This window comes from Ursus maritimus, unplaced genomic scaffold (genome assembly GCF_017311325.1).
Source record: "Ursus maritimus isolate PB19 unplaced genomic scaffold, ASM1731132v1 scaffold_30, whole genome shotgun sequence".
NCBI lineage: Eukaryota > Metazoa > Chordata > Mammalia > Carnivora > Ursidae > Ursus > Ursus maritimus.
Genome location: NW_024425564.1, coordinates 21,216,284 through 21,236,706, shown reverse-complemented (window position 1 = coordinate 21,236,706; position 20,423 = coordinate 21,216,284). Strand labels below are relative to the sequence as shown.

General features: G+C 37.6%; 1 protein-coding gene across 1 annotated transcript in view; it reads left to right on the top strand.

Moving 5' to 3' along the window:
• LOC103665144 overlaps positions 1–20,423 on the top strand; it is a gene marked incomplete at its 5' end in the record, with an annotated part of 295,474 nt that overhangs the window by 26,281 nt on the left and 248,770 nt on the right. The window contains 2 exons of the mRNA XM_008693048.2: positions 2,994–3,062; positions 6,143–6,333. Of these exons, the coding sequence (XP_008691270.2) occupies positions 2,994–3,062; positions 6,143–6,333 (260 nt within the window). The remainder of the gene's footprint in view (positions 1–2,993; positions 3,063–6,142; positions 6,334–20,423) is intronic.

The window sequence follows — 20,423 nt, the reverse complement described above, 5'->3', positions numbered from 1 at the left end:
GAAGCTCTCTTATTGTTGCCTGTTGCTTTCAGGGTAAAGACCAATCTACTGTCCTTGCCCATCTCAGGTCCCCTGAGCTTGCTCACCAAGCTTTGGCCACCTTGGACTTCCTTTGTTCCTTATATGCATGGAGCTTCCTTTTGGACACTGAAACCTCACAGGTGCTGGGACAGCCTCCTTACTGGCCATTGTACTTTCTTCCTGAAGATTCAGCTTACATGTCAATTCTCCACTCCCCTGACTAAGCAAAGTGATGTTTCCCTGTCTACCTTCTTTATCCAACTCATGGCGATGATCACTAAACTATTTATTAGTGAGGTGACCTGTGAAATGCGTGTCTCCCCTAGTAGACCATCTCCTGAGCACAAAGAGGGCAGAGATTCTGCTTACCTTGTTCACTGATGAATTTTTAAGACTTAGCACAGAGGTTGGCATAGAGATTGAGGTTGACTTGAGAAGTCTTTGTGGCGTGAATGTATATATGAAGAAATGAATGGAAAGTGCTAAGCGTAATATCCCAGACATGGTGAGCCTTCTGTACACATGAGTTATTAGTACTTCCTGAGTGCTCAAGGGGTGTGTTAGGCTAGACATAGCAGCTCTGGCCAGCCAATGCAAAACTGTCCAAAGTGGTTGTCATTATCTCTATTTTTAAGATGAAGAAACAAGCTTAGAAAGATTTAGTAGTTTTCTTAAGATCACAGAGCTCTGGCAAGCATGGAGTGGAAATCAGATCCCTATCTTTGGCACTCTCTGTTCTCTTTTCCCTCAGGAGTTGCCTTTGTCCTGTTGGCTTCCCACACCGCTCCCTTTGAGGAAAACTTCTGAAGAGGAAAGGAAGCAGATGGGTTCAAATTGTTGAATTTGAGTTTGAAGGGGACATTCTCTTGCCTTCAGTTTCTGTCTTATGTAACCCATTTGACCCTCCAGGGTCCTATTGGGGCACCACTGACGGGGTTTCTTGCCAGGTCTGCCTACCGAAGGCACTAGAACCTCTACAGCAATTATTTGCATGGTATCTCTTGTTCAGGTCCCTCTCCTATGACACCCCAGAAGCTGTCTATAATTCATTACTTCATAATGAAAACAAAAACACTGGTTCAGAATGACAGAACCTAAGCTATTGAAAAATTTTGTACTTCGTACAATTACTAAGTAGTTAACCACAAACAAACAAGGAAATGGGGGGTGACTGGCCTTTGCTGAGTCCCTACTATATGCCAGGCACGAAGCAAGGTGCTTTATGTGTGTTATCTTCTTAACCCTCACTTCCATCCCACTTTTGGGGCCAGGAGATCAAAGCTCAAAGACTCTAAGAAGTTGCCCCAAGATTACAGAGCTAGTAAGTGACAGAGCTGGGATTTGGACCTAGGTTTGCCTCTCTCTAAAGATGGTGTCTCTGTATTAATCCCATTTACCTTTTGTCTATCTGTTTGCTTTGACATGCAAATTGTATGTTCATTTATTCTTTTCTGTGACCCTCATTGGTCTGTCAGGATTACCTAGTCCTTGTAGTGAGGCTTTTATTACATCTGCAGAGATTTCCCTGTCTATGAATCTGCCATTGCTCGTTGTTAACTTCCAAATAAGAGTCTTTCATGAGCCATATATCAACTTTATAAGTTTAGTAGCTGTTCTCACTAAGAATTATCAAGTTCCAGACAATGGTGGAATATAAGTTCATGCTTCCCTAATGCACAACCTGCAAAATGTCTTCCAGGGATGGCCCCTCTCCCTTTCCCCCAAATGTTGGGGTGGTAGGAAGTTTGTGCGGGCTCTTGGCAGGAAAAGAACATTTGCAGGTCAACTGATACGTGAGAAAGTCATCTTCAGGGTTCAGTGAGCAGAAGCTGACTTCAAAGACCATTTTATGTTAGTTACACTTTCAGACATTCTATCTGGCTCCAGCAGCCTAGCTTTCCTGAATAGTCATCCCAAGTCCATGAGCACAAGCTACAGTGAATTTCTTTCCAACACTGATGTTCAAAAAAACCATAGGGATAGACGGAAAGGGGAAACCTAGAATTTTCAGGAACTTCTCACTTGGACAGTGAAGACCCCTCAAGGCTCTTTCAGAACACTTGCTGTTGGATGTGCTGTTCAGATGTGAGATGCAGAATAAGCTACCATCCTGGAGTTGGCTCACCCGTGGAGTGCAAAGTGAGAAGTTGTAGAAACACGTGGGCTTTATTAAAACGACCTCTGTGAGAGTGCAACCACGGTCGAGCTAGTTCACTTGCCCCTGGAGGAGGGGAACATGTCTGATTATGTATGTATATTCTAATTCTGAGACTGGGGTCGTCATCCAGATTGGCATCATTTCTATTTGGTTCTATCCAGGGGCAGATCTACCTAGATGACTCTTTAAACCCTTTTCCAGAACATGTTTTTTTTTGGTCATGTGTTTTTTGTTTATTTGTTTCCTCGGGTGTTTGGTTTCCGTTTTTAACGACATAACCTTGTTACTTTAAATTGACAAAAGAACTAAGTAGCGCTTGTATACTCTATTATATTGCAATAGCATATATCAAAGAATTTAAGTCCACCTAATGCCACCTGAGTTTGTTGTTTCTTACACATATGCAATAAAAAATAGGATATGCAGAGAGTAGGTAGTGGAAAACACTCATTCATTTTGCTTATATATTCTGTTGTATGATTTAACAAACCATAATGACTTGTTCTGAAATGATTTTTGTGTGGTGCATGTCATAATCCATTGAATATTAGATCTTTTTATTGGAGAAGTATCCCATTATGAATACCTTGCAATATACATTTAAAAGTCATTGTTCCAGTTATCATTGACTTATAAAAGGTGTTTTTTTAAAATTTCAGAGCAAGGCAGCATATTGAATAGAATTTGTGTTTATGACCTATAAAATAACTAAAGAGCGATGATGATTAATATTTTTTTTGTAATTCAATTTCATGTTTATAAATTAACTGATGAGAAGGTTATCGTAAATATGTTCTTTTAACACCCCTACCAGCTGATAATAGAATTCTCTATGATCGATTAATGAGGCTGTTTGACAAGAGTGGACAAGGAGAAGCCCAAGGTAAGAGAATCATTATTTTCAATCATTTGTATTAACATTAGTTGTAAATTCATTAAGATGTTTTCTTGCAAATGCTGATCTGTGTTTTCTAAACATAACCACTCACTGACGACCTATGTGTGCTTTTGATGGTTGCAAATACTGAAGTAGAGCTAAAGTTGGGGGGAAAGGTAACTATGGCCCAGTTTTCTAGAATTACATAGAATTTATAACCCTAGATAGCGAAAATGATTTACTTGCTATTGCAGGATCTTACAACGAGATATGACATATTTGGGTTCTCTAATATGGTGGCATATGCCACTCTTTTAAAAGAATATGTTTTAGCTTTTAGATAAATGCTTTGGGTGATAGAAGACAAGCAGTATATTGTTTTCAGCCTTCGCATGGAAATTCATACTTGTGAATGTTAGGCTCTTTAAGTAATTCTCATGTGTATTAATCTAGGAACTTAAAGGTAATCCCTTAAAAACTGAAATCTAAATTCTTAGGTTAACACATATCAATTCATGCCAGAACCACACTGGGGATTTTACCAAAGCATTAAGTGTAAATTGTTGTAGTCACGTGTATTTAAATTCATGAGGAATCATTCTATTAAGCTTTTTTTTCCCCCTCAGTGTATGCTTAGTTCTTCTCAAATGATCATTGTCTCTTCCTTATTTAAATAATTCTTTAAAATTCTTGAGGAGACGGGGCTCATGGTTGAGTCCTCTATATTTTTACTCATTTTTCTATTGAATTTATGCTTAGTTTTCACCATTTGGTAACTGCGTCACCCCAATTCTTAGCCTTTCTTTGCCATTTCTGCCAAATGGATGTATTATCCCTTCCACAATGAAGTAGTTATGGGGATTAAATTATTCATTAATACATGGGCAGACATCATAAGCACACACAGAAAATAAGATAATTGACAATGATGAAAAAAATAATTACCGGCTAAACATTTGCTGAGTGCTGGCACTGTCCTAGGCACTGTTCAATTCTAAATAGGGTAAGTATTAACTTACTCAAACCTTCTAACAATCCGGTTAGGCTGCCTTTTTTTTTTTTTTTTTTTTAAGATTTTATTTATTTATTTGACAGAGAGAGAGAGACAGCCAGCGAGAGAGGGAACACAGCAGGGGAGCGGGAGAGGAAGAAGCAGGCTCCCAGCAGAGGAGCCTGATGTGGGGCTGGATCCCGTAACGCCGGGATCACGCCCTGAGCCGAAGGCAGACGCTCAACCGTTGTGCCACCCAGGCGCCCCTAGGCTGCCTTTTTAATGCCCATTTACAGAATTGCATCCCCTAAAAATGTTATTCTTGCCTAGATACATCTCCGTTAGCTTTTTTTTACTTTCAGTTTGTGTAACTTTTTATTTCTTTTTGTCTTTATAAACCAAGCAGATTCATTTTCAGGCCAGCTTGATCCCTCATTTTGAGGGATCCTCACTGGAATGAAGAATTAGGCAGGATTCCCCAGAGAAGCAGAATCCAATAGAGCCAGTAGAAATCGAGAGAGATTTATGGGGGCTGGCAAGTCTGAAGTCCTTAGGACATACTGGTAGGGTGGAGATTCAGGTAAGAGTTGATATAAAATTCAGGCAGGAGTTGAAGTCTTGAGTCACAATTCCGCAGGGCAGAGGCTGGAGATTCAAGTAAGAGATAATGTTGCAGTCTTGAGACTCAGTTTCTTCTTTTTGGGGAAACTCGAATCTTTACTCTTAAGGCTTTCAAATGACTGGATGAGACCCACTCATGTCACAAAGGGGGGTCTGCTGTGTTCAAAGTCTGATGTACATGTTAATCACATTTAAAAATTACCTTTAATGGCAGCATCTAGACTGGTGTTTGAACAAATAACTGGGCACCACAGCCTAGCCATGCAGACACAGAAAATGAAGCACCGAAAATCACTATGTTTAAATTAGTGAGATCTCTATATTTTTAGTCTAACATGTAAGTCAGCAAGTATATATTGAATATCTTTTGTGTGTGTGTGCTAGGCATTGAGCGATGCACTTTTATACCTGTTATGTCCTTTCCATTCTGACAAGTCTTTGCAGCTTGGATCCTGGAAACGACCCAGGTACACATTTACAGGTGGCACCTGATAGGTTTTCGAAATCATTTGTGAGCTTTCAAAAGTCTTATGGAATTTACAGAATGGTCAGTACTATATAGTCAGACATATTGCACATGAGGATACAATTGAGACTTAGAAAGTTTAAAAACTTGTGCAAGGTCATACGGTGAACCAGTGGACAAAGAAGGAAGGCCAGCAATCTGCTGGATACTGAAGCCCGGTTCTCTTTCCCAGTACTCCACCTCATGTCTTGCTGGACATCAACCTCTCTTCCTTTGGTTCAAAGTGTCTAGATTTTTGTTAAACTTCTGACTTTGGAGACATGGAAAATTCCATATTTTATCTTCCAGCATTTTTTTTCCCAAGCCTGGAAGAGAGAGGATGATTATATATTTACAGTGTACATCTAGCTAGATGAATAGATGCATCCTGTAGATGCTACTGTTTTCAGAAGATAGAGAAGGAAAGTACACACACCATTTGTATAAATGCAGGCAGTGCTATGCAAATAAACAAGGCAGCCCAAATAAACTTCCTTTGTGTTTGCAAAGCTCAGGAACTGTTCTCAGGGATCCTAACTTGGAAAATGAACCCAAGGGCTCTGGCTTCTCCCAAGTTGATTTCAGCAAAACAGTGAGCAAGTGATAAGACATTGAGGTAAACAACATGAAATATTAACACACAGCAAAGCAGAGTATCTACACTTCGGGAGGTATTTGGTAAGTGGGAAAAAGGCTTTCATGGAGAGCTTGTACTTGACTCACTTTGGGAACATGACAGGAAGAACAAGAGTTGTTGGCGTTGGACTTGTTTTTTAATCTTAAAACTTGTTCTGGGCTTTAGCAATTTCCCAATACATTAAACAGAAGATAACTTGCTAAACTGTAGATTATGGAAAACGAAGCTTTACCCCCGACAAGAAAAAATGTGGTTAGAGGACTGTGTGTTAAGCCAATGTTTAAGTGACAGAGGGCAAGTCAAATTTCGTGTGATTTTCTTGGGGTAAATAGACGGGAGCTTCAAGGAGATTTTGGATTCTGAAGAGCCAGTGAGTTCCAGAAAGAGACCCGAACCCCGCAAAGAGGACAGCCAAGCCACCTCTTCCTACAGTGAGGCGTCTGAAGGACAGGTGCAGAGAAGTGTAATGCTGCTCGGAAGTTCTTCCTTGGAACAGGTCAGCATTGCTTACATATCCAGAAATGTAAGATAATCTCTCTTTTTAAAATAGCAAGCTGAAATGTCAGTCCTACACATTGTCCACTGATTTTACTCAAAAACATACCCCTGTCTAGAACACACGATTCATGACTTGCCCAAAACTTTTCCCTTATTTTTCATATACCTTTTAGCAAGCAGAACTCATGCTATTTATCAGTATCAATTCCAGCCCTCACACAATTTAGTTTTACTTCATCCGGTTTTATTTCATTTACCCCAGCCAGAAAGGTAGGCTGATTCAGGATAAAGAGGAAAAATATCGCCAGAGGAATGGTACTTCCTTCAGCCCATTGTTAGGAGGAGGATATGAGCCATTTACGAAGAATCCAGCACAAAGGAGGCACGCAGAGAAAAAAAATGGTAGTCCCCTTCCCAGGCCAACACTTTCCACTTTCTCACCTTCACAGCGTCAGGAATTTCCCTGAACATCTGTGCAGGGAAATACTTCAGATGTGGTGTTGGAGCTCATGGCTTTCACCTTTGGTTCTGATATTTATATGAATTTAAATCTCTGTGTAAAGTAGGATGAAGTAATTTAAGCCTTTTATGGTTGTGGTGAGGATTAATAAAATGTGTCCAAGTGCCTGGCAGTTAATGTTTCTCTTTTCTTATGACCCATGTTACATATTTGTTGAGACTGTTACCTAGGCTTACTTTTTTTTTTTAAGATCTTATGTATTTATTTTGAGAAAGGGAGAGAGAGAGAATGAGAGGGAGAGAGAGAGAAAGAAAGAGGGAGTGAGAGAGAGAGAAAGAGAGAGGGAGTGAGGGGAAGGGCAGAGTGAGAGGGAGAGGGTGAGAGAGAATCTCAAGCAGTCTCAGCACTAAGCGTGGAGCCAGATGCGGGGCTCGATCCCACAACAATGAGATCCCTGAGCAGAAATCAAGAGTCGACTGCTTAACTGACAGAGCCACCCAGTCACCCCACCTATGTTTACTTTTATTGCTATTGCGAGGATGAACTCATACTTATGAAAGTCAAGGTGTTTATTTCTATTTTTTTAAAGATTATTTATTTATTTGTCAGAGAGAGAGAAAAAGCACAAGTGGGGGGAGGGGCACAGAGAGAAGCAGACTCACCGCTGAGCAGGGAGCCCAACCTGGGGCTCGATCCCAGGACCCTGGGATCATGACCTGAGCCAAAGGCAGATGCTTAACCGACTGAGCCACCCAGGTGTCCCAAAATCAAGGTGTTTAAATGGAGATAGGAGAAGATCTCAGTAGGGGTGAGAGCTGTTGGGTGACTCTGTTCTCAAACTATTTGTCTATACCTATTAATTTATATGGGGACTGGGTGGATGGCTTTTCATCTCAACATTACGTGGCCTGTAGTGTGGATGTGGGGGTGATGAAAGAAACGGGACTGCAAAAAAAGAATGAAAAGGACCTTTACTAAAATGTCATGGGACTGGGCTGGGAATTGTCTGGTACAGAGATCACTGTGGGAAAACTCAACAGACAGAGATCCTGACAGTTGATGTGTATCCTGTAGAAAATAAATAAATAAATAAATAAATAAATAAATAAATAACTAAGACTGAGTACTACAAAACCAAAAGAGCGGCAGTGGCTTGCAGGGGGCATGCAACAGAGAGTCAATTGAGTCTTGGAGTCAATGAAGAGGTCCCGTTTCAAGGGTCATGCAAATGATGATCTATTACTTTAATTGTTATTGCTGGGCAATTTAGTTACCTGAGTATATAAAACTCTTTAGAAATATTTGCACTACTTTATATATCTTGTAGACATTAGAAAGCTTGTAGGAAAGACATGAAATGACTTGGGTCTGAGAATTATCCAGTAAGAAATAAAACTAAACAATTAAGTGCATAACGTTAACAAATTTAATCACAGAAGAAATCCAGGGAAACAATAATGTATTGTTTTTTGAATAAGTATTGAATTAAAAATAAAATAATTTTATTTTTCAGCTACCAAAGAGAAGTGTTTTCCTGGACATATCCTAATATTTACTCTATATGATGTACTTGCTCTTAATTGGTTGCAGATAGCTAGGTTTTCCTCTGAATTTTAATAATAATTCATATGTTTAGTTTATTCAATTAGGAAGCCATGCTTTCAAGAGGTTTTAAGAAATTTATGTGTAATATACTACGATAAGGAAAATTATTTTAAGTGTTTGTCTTGATTTTATTTTATTTCTTTATTTTTAAATTTTTAAGAAGCATTTTATTTATTTACTTGACAGAGAGAGAGAGAGAAAGCACAGGCAAGGGGAACAGGAAGGGGAGAGGGAGAAGCAAGCTCCCCGCAGAGCAGAGAGCCCGATTTGGGGCTCAATCCTAGGACCCTGAGAGCATGACCTGAGCCCAAGACAGACACTTAACCAACTGAGCCTCCCATGCACCCCAAGTTTTTGTTTTGATTTTAAAAATGAAATACAGCATTTAGGATCATGGTGGAATAACGTATTACCTTGAACCAAGTGTCCTCCAGGGAGACATTCTGAAAAGCTTATCAGTGTGGACTGGCAGCTAACCCTACTTTTCTAAATTCTTCCTAACTGCCTGGCATTTGGCAACGGGCACTTTTGTTTTTTTGTTTTTTGTTTTTTTTTAAAGATTTTATTTATTTATTTGACAGAGATAGAGACAGCCAGCGAGAGAGGGAACACAAGCAGGGGGAGTGGGGGAGGAAGAAGCAGGCTCATAGCAGAGGAGCCTGATGTGGGGCTCGATCCCATAATGCTGGGATCACGCCCTGAGCCGAAGGCAGATGCTTAACCGCTGTGCCACCCAGGCGCCCCGGCAATGGGCACTTTTGAATCAAATCATCACGTGAGTGAAGGTCAAGTCTGAACCCTCACTCTTGAATATCAGAGAAAATGTAGATGTGTAAAATCCAGAAAAAAATCTCCATAAATAAAAGATGGCTGTCATAAAACACTTGAACAGATTAACCAGTATATTTTCTACTCTGTGCTTAGCACATAAACTTTTTGAGATACAATGGATTTTAAAAAATCACTAAGTAGATCTGTATGAGCTAAACTTCTATTTTATTACTTCACCAATACAGTAACTTATCTATCACTCCTTAAATATTACATTAAGCATAAATACAAATTAAGATATAATGAATAAAATTATAAAGATAAACAGAACAAGAGTGCGAACATTATTTCATAGTGAAAAAACAACCACCACCGTAATGTCTTTCCACATGTTAATTCAAGGGAAACCGTAAGGACACTGCCATGGTCTGTAGTTTGTAAGCATCTGCCACATTTAGTGCCTTTTCTGAAGCAGGTAGGGAAAATGCCCTCTTGTGACAAGTGGGAGAGATGGTTCTACAGAGCAGAAATACAATTTTACAAATTAAAAACCTGATGGAATCCTTTTCAGTTTTAATACGTGGTTAAATCTATATAAGAAAAATTTACTGTCCAACTTATGGCACTCTGATTTTTCCTTACTTAGCCTCCATTTCATGTATTTATTTTTCAACTGCTCAGTAGTTACCTGGCGTATGTTCTGAACATCCCAGAATGTTCAGGAAACAAAAGGTTTCAGATGGAGGCATTCTTGCCAAAGCAGATTGGCATTGAAGGAGCAGCAGGTTACCCTCTAGAATGAATAAACACATTTCAGTGATGTTATCTTTGCTCTGAAAACCTTTATCTAATGCAGCCACAATCAATTGTTTATTTACTTACTGTCAGTTCACATTTTATCAGCACCTCTAAGAGAAAAGAGATTTACAAAACAAAAAATATTATTAGTTGTTACTTTTTTCATTGAGTTTTATTTTACATCTTATCTTTTTTTGCTGTGATTCACAAGATTTTTTAAAAAAGATTTTATTTATTTATTTGACAGAGAGAGACAGCCAGCGAGAGAGAGAACACAAGCAGGGGGAGTGGGAGAGGAAGAAGCAGGCTCCCAACATGCAGGCAGCCCAATGTGGGGCTCGATCCCAGAACCCTGGTCACACCCTGAGCCAAAGGAATACGCTTAACAACTGAGCCACCCAGGAGCCCCTAGATTTTTAGTTCCTATTAAAATATATCTAAACTCCTGTGTTTCAAATTGTAGTACAGTGGTTCCTGACATGTCTAGCCATTCCCCTTTATCTTTTATCAATATGTAGCCCACCACAACCAACGATCAAGCTTGCTCAAAGTTCAAGGCAGTGGCTGTCAGTTAGCATTTTGACCAGATATCCTCTCATCTTAGTAAGACAAATCGACATTTCTGAGACACAGAAGTTGATGAAAGGGTTTCTTGTTTGTTGTTTGAGAGCAAAGCATGCTACTTTTTATATAACTTTTTTTTTTTGCAATTTCATCATGTTGAGAATGCCACACAAAACATGATTTTATTTCATATGTTTGTAAAACAAAACAGCATCAGTTTGACAAATTACTTAATAATTCTACTCTCTTCTTTGCCCAACACTTCCCATTCTCTTATAAAGTTGCTTATACAACCAAATTTCCTTCAGAAACTCAGCCCTCTGTTATATATCAGCAAATGAAAATTTGTGCTGAATAAGACAGAAATGAGAATGCTACACTATGTTCAAGAGAAAGAAACCCCCATATATGATGTTTAATACTTAACAGTAGTACTTAAGTAAATAAGTCAAGATACTTATGCTTTATTCCATAAGCTTCTTTACATCAAAGTCCTTTTTTTTTAAAAAAAATCTTCAACACCATGTACAAAGCCTGGCAGAAAACATAAAGTATATCTCATTTTTGAATGAATGAATGAATGAATGAATGAATAAATAAGTGAATGCTGTAGATAACTGATAGGGCAAAATTATCACGGATATCATTAGCATATTAATGTTCTCCAATATAAAAGTTCCCTAATACAGTCGAATGTCACTATGTAGAGTGTTAGGATTTGGTACTTTCATACGTATCATCTCAATTATATTTAAAAATATTTATGTCATAGAATAGAGAAAAAGGCTCTTTTATTTCTTACAGATTTATTGAGGTATAATTGAAAAATAAAATTGTAATATATTTAAAGTGCAAAATATGATGATTTGGTATACTTTTTTTGCTTGTTTGTTTGTTTTCGTGAGAATACTTAAGATCTGCTGTCTTAGCAAATTTCAAGCATACAATCGAGTATTATTAACTATAGTCCCGATGCTATACTTAGATCTTTAGAACTTACTCAACTTATAACTGAAAGTTTGTACCTTTGATAAACATCTCCCCATTTCTCATGTTCCCCACCCCTGGCAACTACCATTCTACTCTGTTTCTATGAATTTGACTTTTTTTTTTTTTTTTAGATTCTACATATAAGAGATACCATAAAGTATTTGTCTTTTTCTGTCTAGCTTATTTCACTTATCATAAAAATCTCAACAAATTAGGTATAAAGAAATGTACATCAACATGATAAAGGCCATCTACGACAAGGTTGTAGCTAACATCATAGTGAATGGTGAAAAGGTGAAAGCTTGTCCTCACAGATCAGGAATAAGACAAGAATGTCCACTTTTGCCACTTCTATTCAATTTAGTACTGGAAGTCCTAGCCAGAGCAATTAGATAAGAAAAAGAAATGGCATCCAAATCAGAAAAAGGCTCTTAAATAATACAGTAGTGAACATTTGTTGTATACCTACTGATTTTATTTTAAATACTTTGCATAATTTAACCTCACAACTGCCTTAAGAACAAATTATTATTTTCATTTTATAAAAGAGCAACATGAGGCACAGAGAGGCTAATTGAAGGTTTGTGGCTAAGTTGCTGAGCCTGAATTCAAACAGATGGTCGTAACCATTAGATTCTATTGCTAGTGGCAGTTCATAGTATTCAAAGAAGATGGCTTTTTAACGTAAAATTTTCTGTCATTTATCTGGTATTTTGGAGGAAGTGACATTCTTGACCAATTAAGTGCTTTTGACATCCTTTAAATTATTCTATAGGGAATGTGGACCGATATATTTTATGAAGTGAGTGATAACACTATTTCATCTTGTATTTGATAAAACCAAAAACCCCCCCAAAACGCCCAAAACAAAAACAAAGTTGAGACATGTTTATGGTAGCTTAAAGACTCCATGACATTCCTTGCAGTTAAGCTGGTAAAATAATATCCAAGAAAGAATGAATTGCAAAATAATAATTCTGTTATTTTTGAAAATACAGAGCATTAAAAAGAATTGGCTAGCATTTTACACTACCTCCTATTGAATTCATACCTTATATACCTTCTTTCACTTTTAAAAAGGACTGTCATTCCCCAAATACATACCACATTAAAAATAAAATTCTTTTTTTTAAAGATTTTATTTATTTATTCGACAGAGAGAGACAGCCAGCGAGAGAGGGAACACAAGCAGGGGGAGTGGGAGAGGAAGAAGCAGGCTCATAGCGGAAGAGCCTGATGTGGAGCTCGATCCCGTAACGCTGGGATCACACCCTGAGCCAAAGGCAGACGCTTAACTGCTGTGCCACCCAGGCGCCCCTAAAAATAAAATTCTTCTCCACAATCTGTAGTTAGTCACATTCCACTACTATTTTTTTTTTTTTTAGGAAGCTCACTGTGTTCTTCTCTTGTCACATCTTAGCTCTTATTCTCTGAGTAAGTGACATATCACTATCATGCTCCGGTCACCTTGAAGTTGGGAGCTTTGTCCTGTTTGTGCATCTTTCTACCCGACCCCCATCCTGGAGTTCAATATTTGCTAATTAGATATTTGTTGAATGGGCATTTGATACACAGTATATTGAATAAAGGAATACTTGCAAAATATCTGAACCATTCACCTCCTAACATATCTTTATAAGGTCATGAATCCAATTAGAATTTTTATATGTTAAGACAAAACAAAGTCATTACAACCTGTTGCTACTGTTCTTTGTATTTGTTAACTCTAGGTGCCATAACAAAATCCCACAGACTGGGTGGCTTAAACAACAGACATTTGTTTTCCCACTCTTCTGGAGGCTGGAAGTCTGAGATCAGAGTGCCAGTGTGGTTGGTTTCTGGAGAGATTCCTCTCCCTGGCTTGTAGGTGGTTGCCTTCCCCTGTATCTTCACATGGTGGGGAAAGAGAGAGAGAACACAAACTTTCTGGCTCTCCTTATAAGGGCAGTCATCCCGTCATGAAGGTTCTACCCTCACAACCTCATCGAAATTTAATGATCTCCCAAAGGCCCCATCTCTACTACGGTCACATTGGGGATTAAGGTTTAAACATATGAATTTTGCTGGAACACAATTCAGTCTGTAGAACTCGTCCTTAAAAAATACTAGGTTTTCATGAAAACTTTTGTGCATAGATCTTAGCTCATGAAAAATTCATTTACCCTGAGTCCTGAAGAATGTACTTGTTTCACAAATGTTTCAGCTGAAGTGCTCTGTTTATTTTAGGAGAGAGCTTTGGATAGGAGAGAGGCCTCAGGCTGAGAAAGAAGGCTGCTCAGAGACAGGTGGACTGCCAAGGCTCTGAGAAGTTGCACTCCTTCTTGCCTATCAGAGACCTAAAGTGCTTCTAAATATTGCTGGAAAAAGATTTTTGGCATGCACTTTTAGGAGGGACAAAGTAAAATAAAATTGCCTACTTTATCGTTCATATTTAGAAACTTTTCTTCAATCATTTGAAATCTGATTGGTACCATCCTGATTCTGTGCCATCTATCAATGTGGAAAGGAAGAAATCTTTTCAAACGTGTGGAATATGTACCATCTTTGCTAGTTCAGTTGCTCGCTCTGAGGGTCTAATGTGTAAGAATATAGAATGGTACAGTTTGAGAAGAAACAGAAAACACATGTATATTCCTGGGATTGAAAATTTCCAGCAAAACCTAACTACTTGACTCTTAGCTTCTTGAAGTGAAAATTTGGATGACCTCATTTCCAAAGAAAATCGAGGAGCAAAAAAAGTGAGCGTGTGTGTGAGAGAGAGAGACAGAGAGATTTATCAGTGAAATTGCTTAAGGATTATTAAAATGAAAGGAGGTATATATAAGAAAATCATCTTAATGAGAACTTTTGATGCTGAGTCCTAGGTACCAAGTCTGTTGAAACATGAGTTCTCTGTATAATTTACACACATCCAAGAAAAACCCAGTATGTGCAATCCTCTAAACCCAGGATGTTGGGTAGGTACAAAGACTTCCAAACAGGAACTGTTAGACTTACAGGAAGCCCATTTTCAATATGTCTGCATAACACCAATTAATATTAACAAGAATAATATCTGAATATGGACAGAAACAGCCTTCTTAACTTTCACCTCTCTTTTCCCTTTAATAAGTTATTGCTGACCACAATCCTCATTAGTGGCACAATAAAAAGGGGCTACTGGTAAATAATAACAATTCTTTGTAGTTATATACAGCGCCTTTGATCAGAGCAGCTCAAAGCCTTCGTGACTCATTAATTTTTGAAATACCTCAGTGAAGTCTGAGGGTGTCAAGGATTACTACCCTCATTTTGTAAACAGAGAAACCGAGTTTTGCAAGAAACTATCCCAAGGTCATTCAATGCTTTGGTGACAGTATCAGGGCTATGATCTATAAGCCAGAGACAATTAGAACAAACAGTACTCAGAAGAAGCCAGTAGCTTCTCAGAGATTGCGGAGATACTTTCTGTAATACTCAGAAATAATACGGCTTTTAAAAGCATATTTTTCATTTAGCTTTTACTTGAATCCTTTCTTCTGTTAGTGATGGAGAGCCCTCCACAGCTACCCATTTAAATCACTTCATATTGGGGCATTTCCTTCAGCCTTCCCTGTGTTTCTATTTCTTCTTTGTGAGGAAATAGTGTATGTACGTTTTCTATGAAACCATTCACATTAATTACTAATAGAAAAAAAAGAAAACAATTACATATATAAATCTCCACATCTATATATGTTTATTCCATCAAATATTAATCTTTTTCATCCATTGATTTTGAAAAACATTAAAAGATACATTGTATTCTGGTTCATCGCAATGCTCATCTGAATGAAGGTCAAGGGTAGGGACCCTGCATTATTATTATTATTTTTCAAAAGCTGACTTCTCAGTTACAATTGGAATTGACACTCAAAAAATGGCAAATCAAATTTTCTTTAAAATTTGTCTCAAAAAACCCCTCCCTGTGTGCTTTATGGGGAGAATGAAAATTTCTCTTTTCCGTGATTATTTTTACATCGTTCCTTTGTTCTGTTATGGTTATTTAAATTTTCAAAGGCTTGGGTCTTGGGATACTTGCGGAGCGAGTGGCAGAGTCTCTAAGAACAGGCATTACCTTGTTTGTGTGCACGCGCGCACACACACACACACACACACACACACGAGTTTGTATTTTATGTCTTTGTCCCTATGCCCCATTTTCTAAGTATATCACAGTTTTATACGTAGTAGACCTTAGATCTTGACCATTGATTTCCTTGTTTTTTGCTGAGGCCCTCTTTTTCTCATACTATCCATTTTGTTTTTATGACATATCAATTCTCTCTCATCCTCATCTCTTGTGTTCTTCAGATAAAACTCAATAATACTGTTTATTTAAATGTGGTCTATTGACCTCTCTCAGGATACCTGAGGTGCTGATTAATTAGAATGCACATTCCTGAGAATTAACGCATACCTTCTGAAGGTCTCAAAAATCTCTGTGATAGGAGCCCTAGAGTATATAAATTTAACACAGACCTTCTAGAAGATTCATATACATATTAAATTAAAGATCTTATTCTATCTTATAATCATTGACAATAATTTTATAGCACTTACTTTGGGACAGGCATTGGTTTTACTGTACAGGAACTCATTTTATTCCTGCAGAAACCCTTGAGATGTTATGACCTGAAAAAAGGCATGTTGCTAAGAACATAAATTCCTACTCTCCATATAAATTTGTAATGTACTAGTCATACGTGAGATGTCAAGGCCTTGAAGCTATGAGGTAGAATTTCGGATTTAATTGATGGTAAGTTGCAAAATTAGTATAGAAAAATCTTGACTACCCTTCATTCAGATTGAATTGTTTTCAAAAATAATTATTGCTGGAGTGGTACATTTATTTCATTGAGATCTTCTTTTTCTGTGTAGGGTGGATTTATTCTATTTTACATTTCAGTCGCAGAAAATGATGTATTTTCTGGAAAGTTTTGGACTTTATGAACATTCTTCCATTGTCCATTTTTGTTTTTAGGTTCTTAAAATTTTCTCACAAATGAACTATCTCCAAAAAACCATTTTTTTTCCGGAGCTGTTTCTGGGATAATCAAAGAAATTGGAGTATAGACAGGATATTAGAAGATATGAAAAAATTAGCTGTTAGAGTAATCAAGACAGTGTGGACTTTGTGAAAGAAAGTAAGTGAAAGAAAGATCAATGTAACATAATAAGGAAACCAGAAATAGATATAGTCCACTAATATAATATCCACTAATATAATATCCACAGATATAGTCAACTGAGTTTTGATAGAGGAAGAAAAAACGCAGTGGAGAAAAGAAAGTCTTTTCTACAAATGGTGCTGGAAAACAAAACAAACAAACAAACAAAAAAAACAAAAAACACCCCAAAACAAAATAGAACCTGGACACAAACTTTACACTTTTCATGAAGTTGACTCAAAATGGATCATAGACCTAAATGTAAAATACAAAACCATAAAATTTCTAGAAGATAACATAAGAGACAGTTTAGATGACTTTAGGAATGGTGATAATTTTTTAGATACAGCACCAAAGGCATGATCCAGGAAAGAAATAATTTATAAGCTGAACTTAATTAAAAACTTCTAGTCTGTGAAACACAGTATTAAGAAAATGAAAAGACAAGCCATAGAATGGGAGAAAATATTTCCAAAGACATTTCTGAAAAAGGACCATTAACCGTAATATATAAAGAACTCTTAAAACTCAACAATAAGGAAATGAATGACGTGATAGGTATATTAAGAAATGCTGAATGTCATATGTCACTAGGGGCATGCCAATTAAAACAACAACGAGATACCACTACCTGCCTATTAGACTGGCCAAATTCAAAGCAGTGACAACATGAAACACTGGTGAGGATGTGGAACAATGGGAACTCTCATTCTTTGCTGGTGGGAATGCAAAATGGTACAGCCACTTTGGAAAACAGTTTAGCAGTTTCTTAAAAAACTAAACATACTCTTACTGCATGACCCAACAATCCCTCTTCTTGATATTTACCCAAATGAGTTGAAAACTTGTATTTTCACAAAAACTTGCACACAGATATTTATAGCAGCTTTACTTGTAATTTCCCACTTGGAAACAACCAAGATGTCCTCCAATAGGTAAATGGATAAATAAACCGTGGTATATCCTGACAACAGGATATTATTTAGTACTAGAAAGAAATGAGCTATCAAGCCCTGAAAAGACATGGAGAAATCTTAAATGAATATTACTAAGGGAAAGGAGCCAATCCGAAGGGGCTGCATAATGATTCCAACTGTATGACATTCTGGGAAGAGTAAAATGGAGATGCAGTAATAAGATCAGGGGTTAGGTGGGAGGGAAGGATGAACAGGCAGGGCACAGAGAATTTTTAGGGCAGTGAAACTATTCTGTATGATCCTGTAATGATAGGTACATGTGACCCTACAATTTGTCAAAATCCACAGAATGTACAATGCCAAGAGTGAATCATAATGTAAACTATAGACATTGTGTGGTAACGATATGGCAATGAAGATTCACTGATTTTAACAAATAGACCACTCTGGTGTGGGATGTTGATGCGGGGAGGCTGTGAATGTGTGGGGCAAGGCGTATGTGGGAACTCTCTGTATTTTCTGCTCATTTTTACTACAAACCTTAAACTGCTGTAAAAGAAAGTCTGTTATAAAAAAAATTCAGTGCTAGTTTCGTAATGTGTCATAATGACAGGGTTACGAAGAAAATGCATCCTTTTTGGGAGATGGATACTGAAATATTTAATGGTGAAATGTTGAAATGTTTTTCATTTACTTTTAAAATGTTTCAGTTTTCTTGTGCGTGAATGTGTATACATATATATGTGTGTGTGCATAAATGTAACAAATACTGCAAAAATTAATCATTAGTAAATCTAGATAATAGGGATATGATGAATTCATTATATAATTAGTTCTACTTTTATATATTTTGATATTGTTCATAATTGAAAGTAAAAATAAACACTTTTATCCAATTACCATACATTAATTTTTAACAAGATTTATTTATTTATTTTAGAGAGAGACAGAAAGCACACAGAAGAGGGGGGAGGGGCAGATGGAGAGAAAGAGACAGAATCCCAAGCAGACCCTGTGCTGAATGCGGAGCCCAACGCAGGGCTCATCTCACAAACCCCAGATCATGACCTGAGCTGAAACCAAAAGTCAAACACTTAACAAACTGAGACACCCAGGCGCCTCCATATGTAAATTTTTTAAAATGTTAGATTGGTTCATGTTGATTTATTAAATTAATGTGCCATGCACTGGGGCAGGAATTTTCATGACTTAGTTTGTTTTTTGTACAAAACCATGGGAGGCAGGTGTAATGACCCCGATGTTTCAGGTGAAGTAATTGAAGCTGAGATCTTACTTTTCTCTCCTCACTTTTTACCTTGAATTCCCAGATACCCGTTTACTCTTGACTCTTCAGAATTTCTTTCATTCTGTTCTTTGAGGTGGATACTGTAGCATTTTGTTATAGGAGGGTACACATGAATATTCTTTCTAATCTTTGTATCTGTGGATCCTTTCATTCCTCACGGCTTTCCTTTAGGGCCTTTAAAACTCAAGCCTCATGCTTGATAGAATTGACTAAAAGATACTTAAGCAGGATGCCATTCAAATTATTTTTAAGAAGCAATTTTCTACTGTTGATTTAGAGACCAAGAGATCTATTTTAGCCAGCATAATTTCTGCTTAACCAATTTAATCTGTACAAAATTACATAAATAAACCTGTAACAAGCCTTCATCTTTTTTTTTTTTTTTTTGCCTTTGGATATAACAATATTTTCAAAAATGAATCAAATAGAGTAAATAGCCCCCAGGCAGAGCAAATGACTCTAAAGGTGATCTCCTACAAATTCCTTTGGTGGAAAGACTAAAAATGAAGATCAAAACGTGGCAGCCCACGGTTAAAGCCCTTCATGTGCTCTATTAAGTAACAGTTTGGAATGTGAATACATAGAAGTTCATGCCTTTTCAGAAGTTCAGAGCAGGAAGAGAATTGATGAGTCCTTTAGGCTGTCCAAACCTCTCTTGTGACGGACCATGTGACTTCCAGCAGCGCTTGATGGCCTATAATTGCATGAAGAGACCTTTATTTTTCAGTCTTTTCATTCATTAAATTTCTATTTGGTTTCAAGTCCATTATTTGTGGCAGCATAAGATCACAAATAAAATATTATAATTGTAGTTGATGGGAATTAACTTTTTATGGGTAGGAGATGTGAGTTCTGGGTCCCGAAGCTCGGACTAGCTCTGTATTACTTGGACAAAACAGTCAAGCCATCTGGACCTTAGTTTTCAAATTTACATAATTCAAGGGAATGTGATCGTTTGTAAGTTTCTCCTTGGTTCTAAAATGTTAATGACACTACCCTACGTTTGAGTACAGTGGTCATGAAAAGGATAGCAGGTAATCCCAAATTCCTGAAATATCGTAATATACTTTACATTAGTATTTCTAAAATTTCGTGAGCATGAAGGCCACCTGGGGTGCATGTTGAGATGTGGGCTTTTTGTTGGGTTTGGAGTATGATCAGGAATCCACATTTCAAGTAAGTCTAGAAGATTCTGCTGCACATGGTGCTCAGGTGGTGCTTTGAGGAACTCAGGACTATAATTCCTGCTAGGAAACGGTGCTCAAATTTTTCTGTGGAACAGTCCTAAGGGAACTGATTTTCTGGCACTGCTGATAGAGACTCACCTCTGCCCTGATTCTTTCCCAGGGCAAGGGCCTTGTCAGTGTAGGAGGTGGAAGAGTGTGACAAATGTAAAATAATAGGAGAGCACAGTTTGAAAAGCCTTCTAGGTGATTTTCAAAGGTTGCTTTGAAAGTGGTGGGTGGTGGGAGCTTGACTCCCTCCACACTTTCCTCAGTTAAGAACACTGATTAA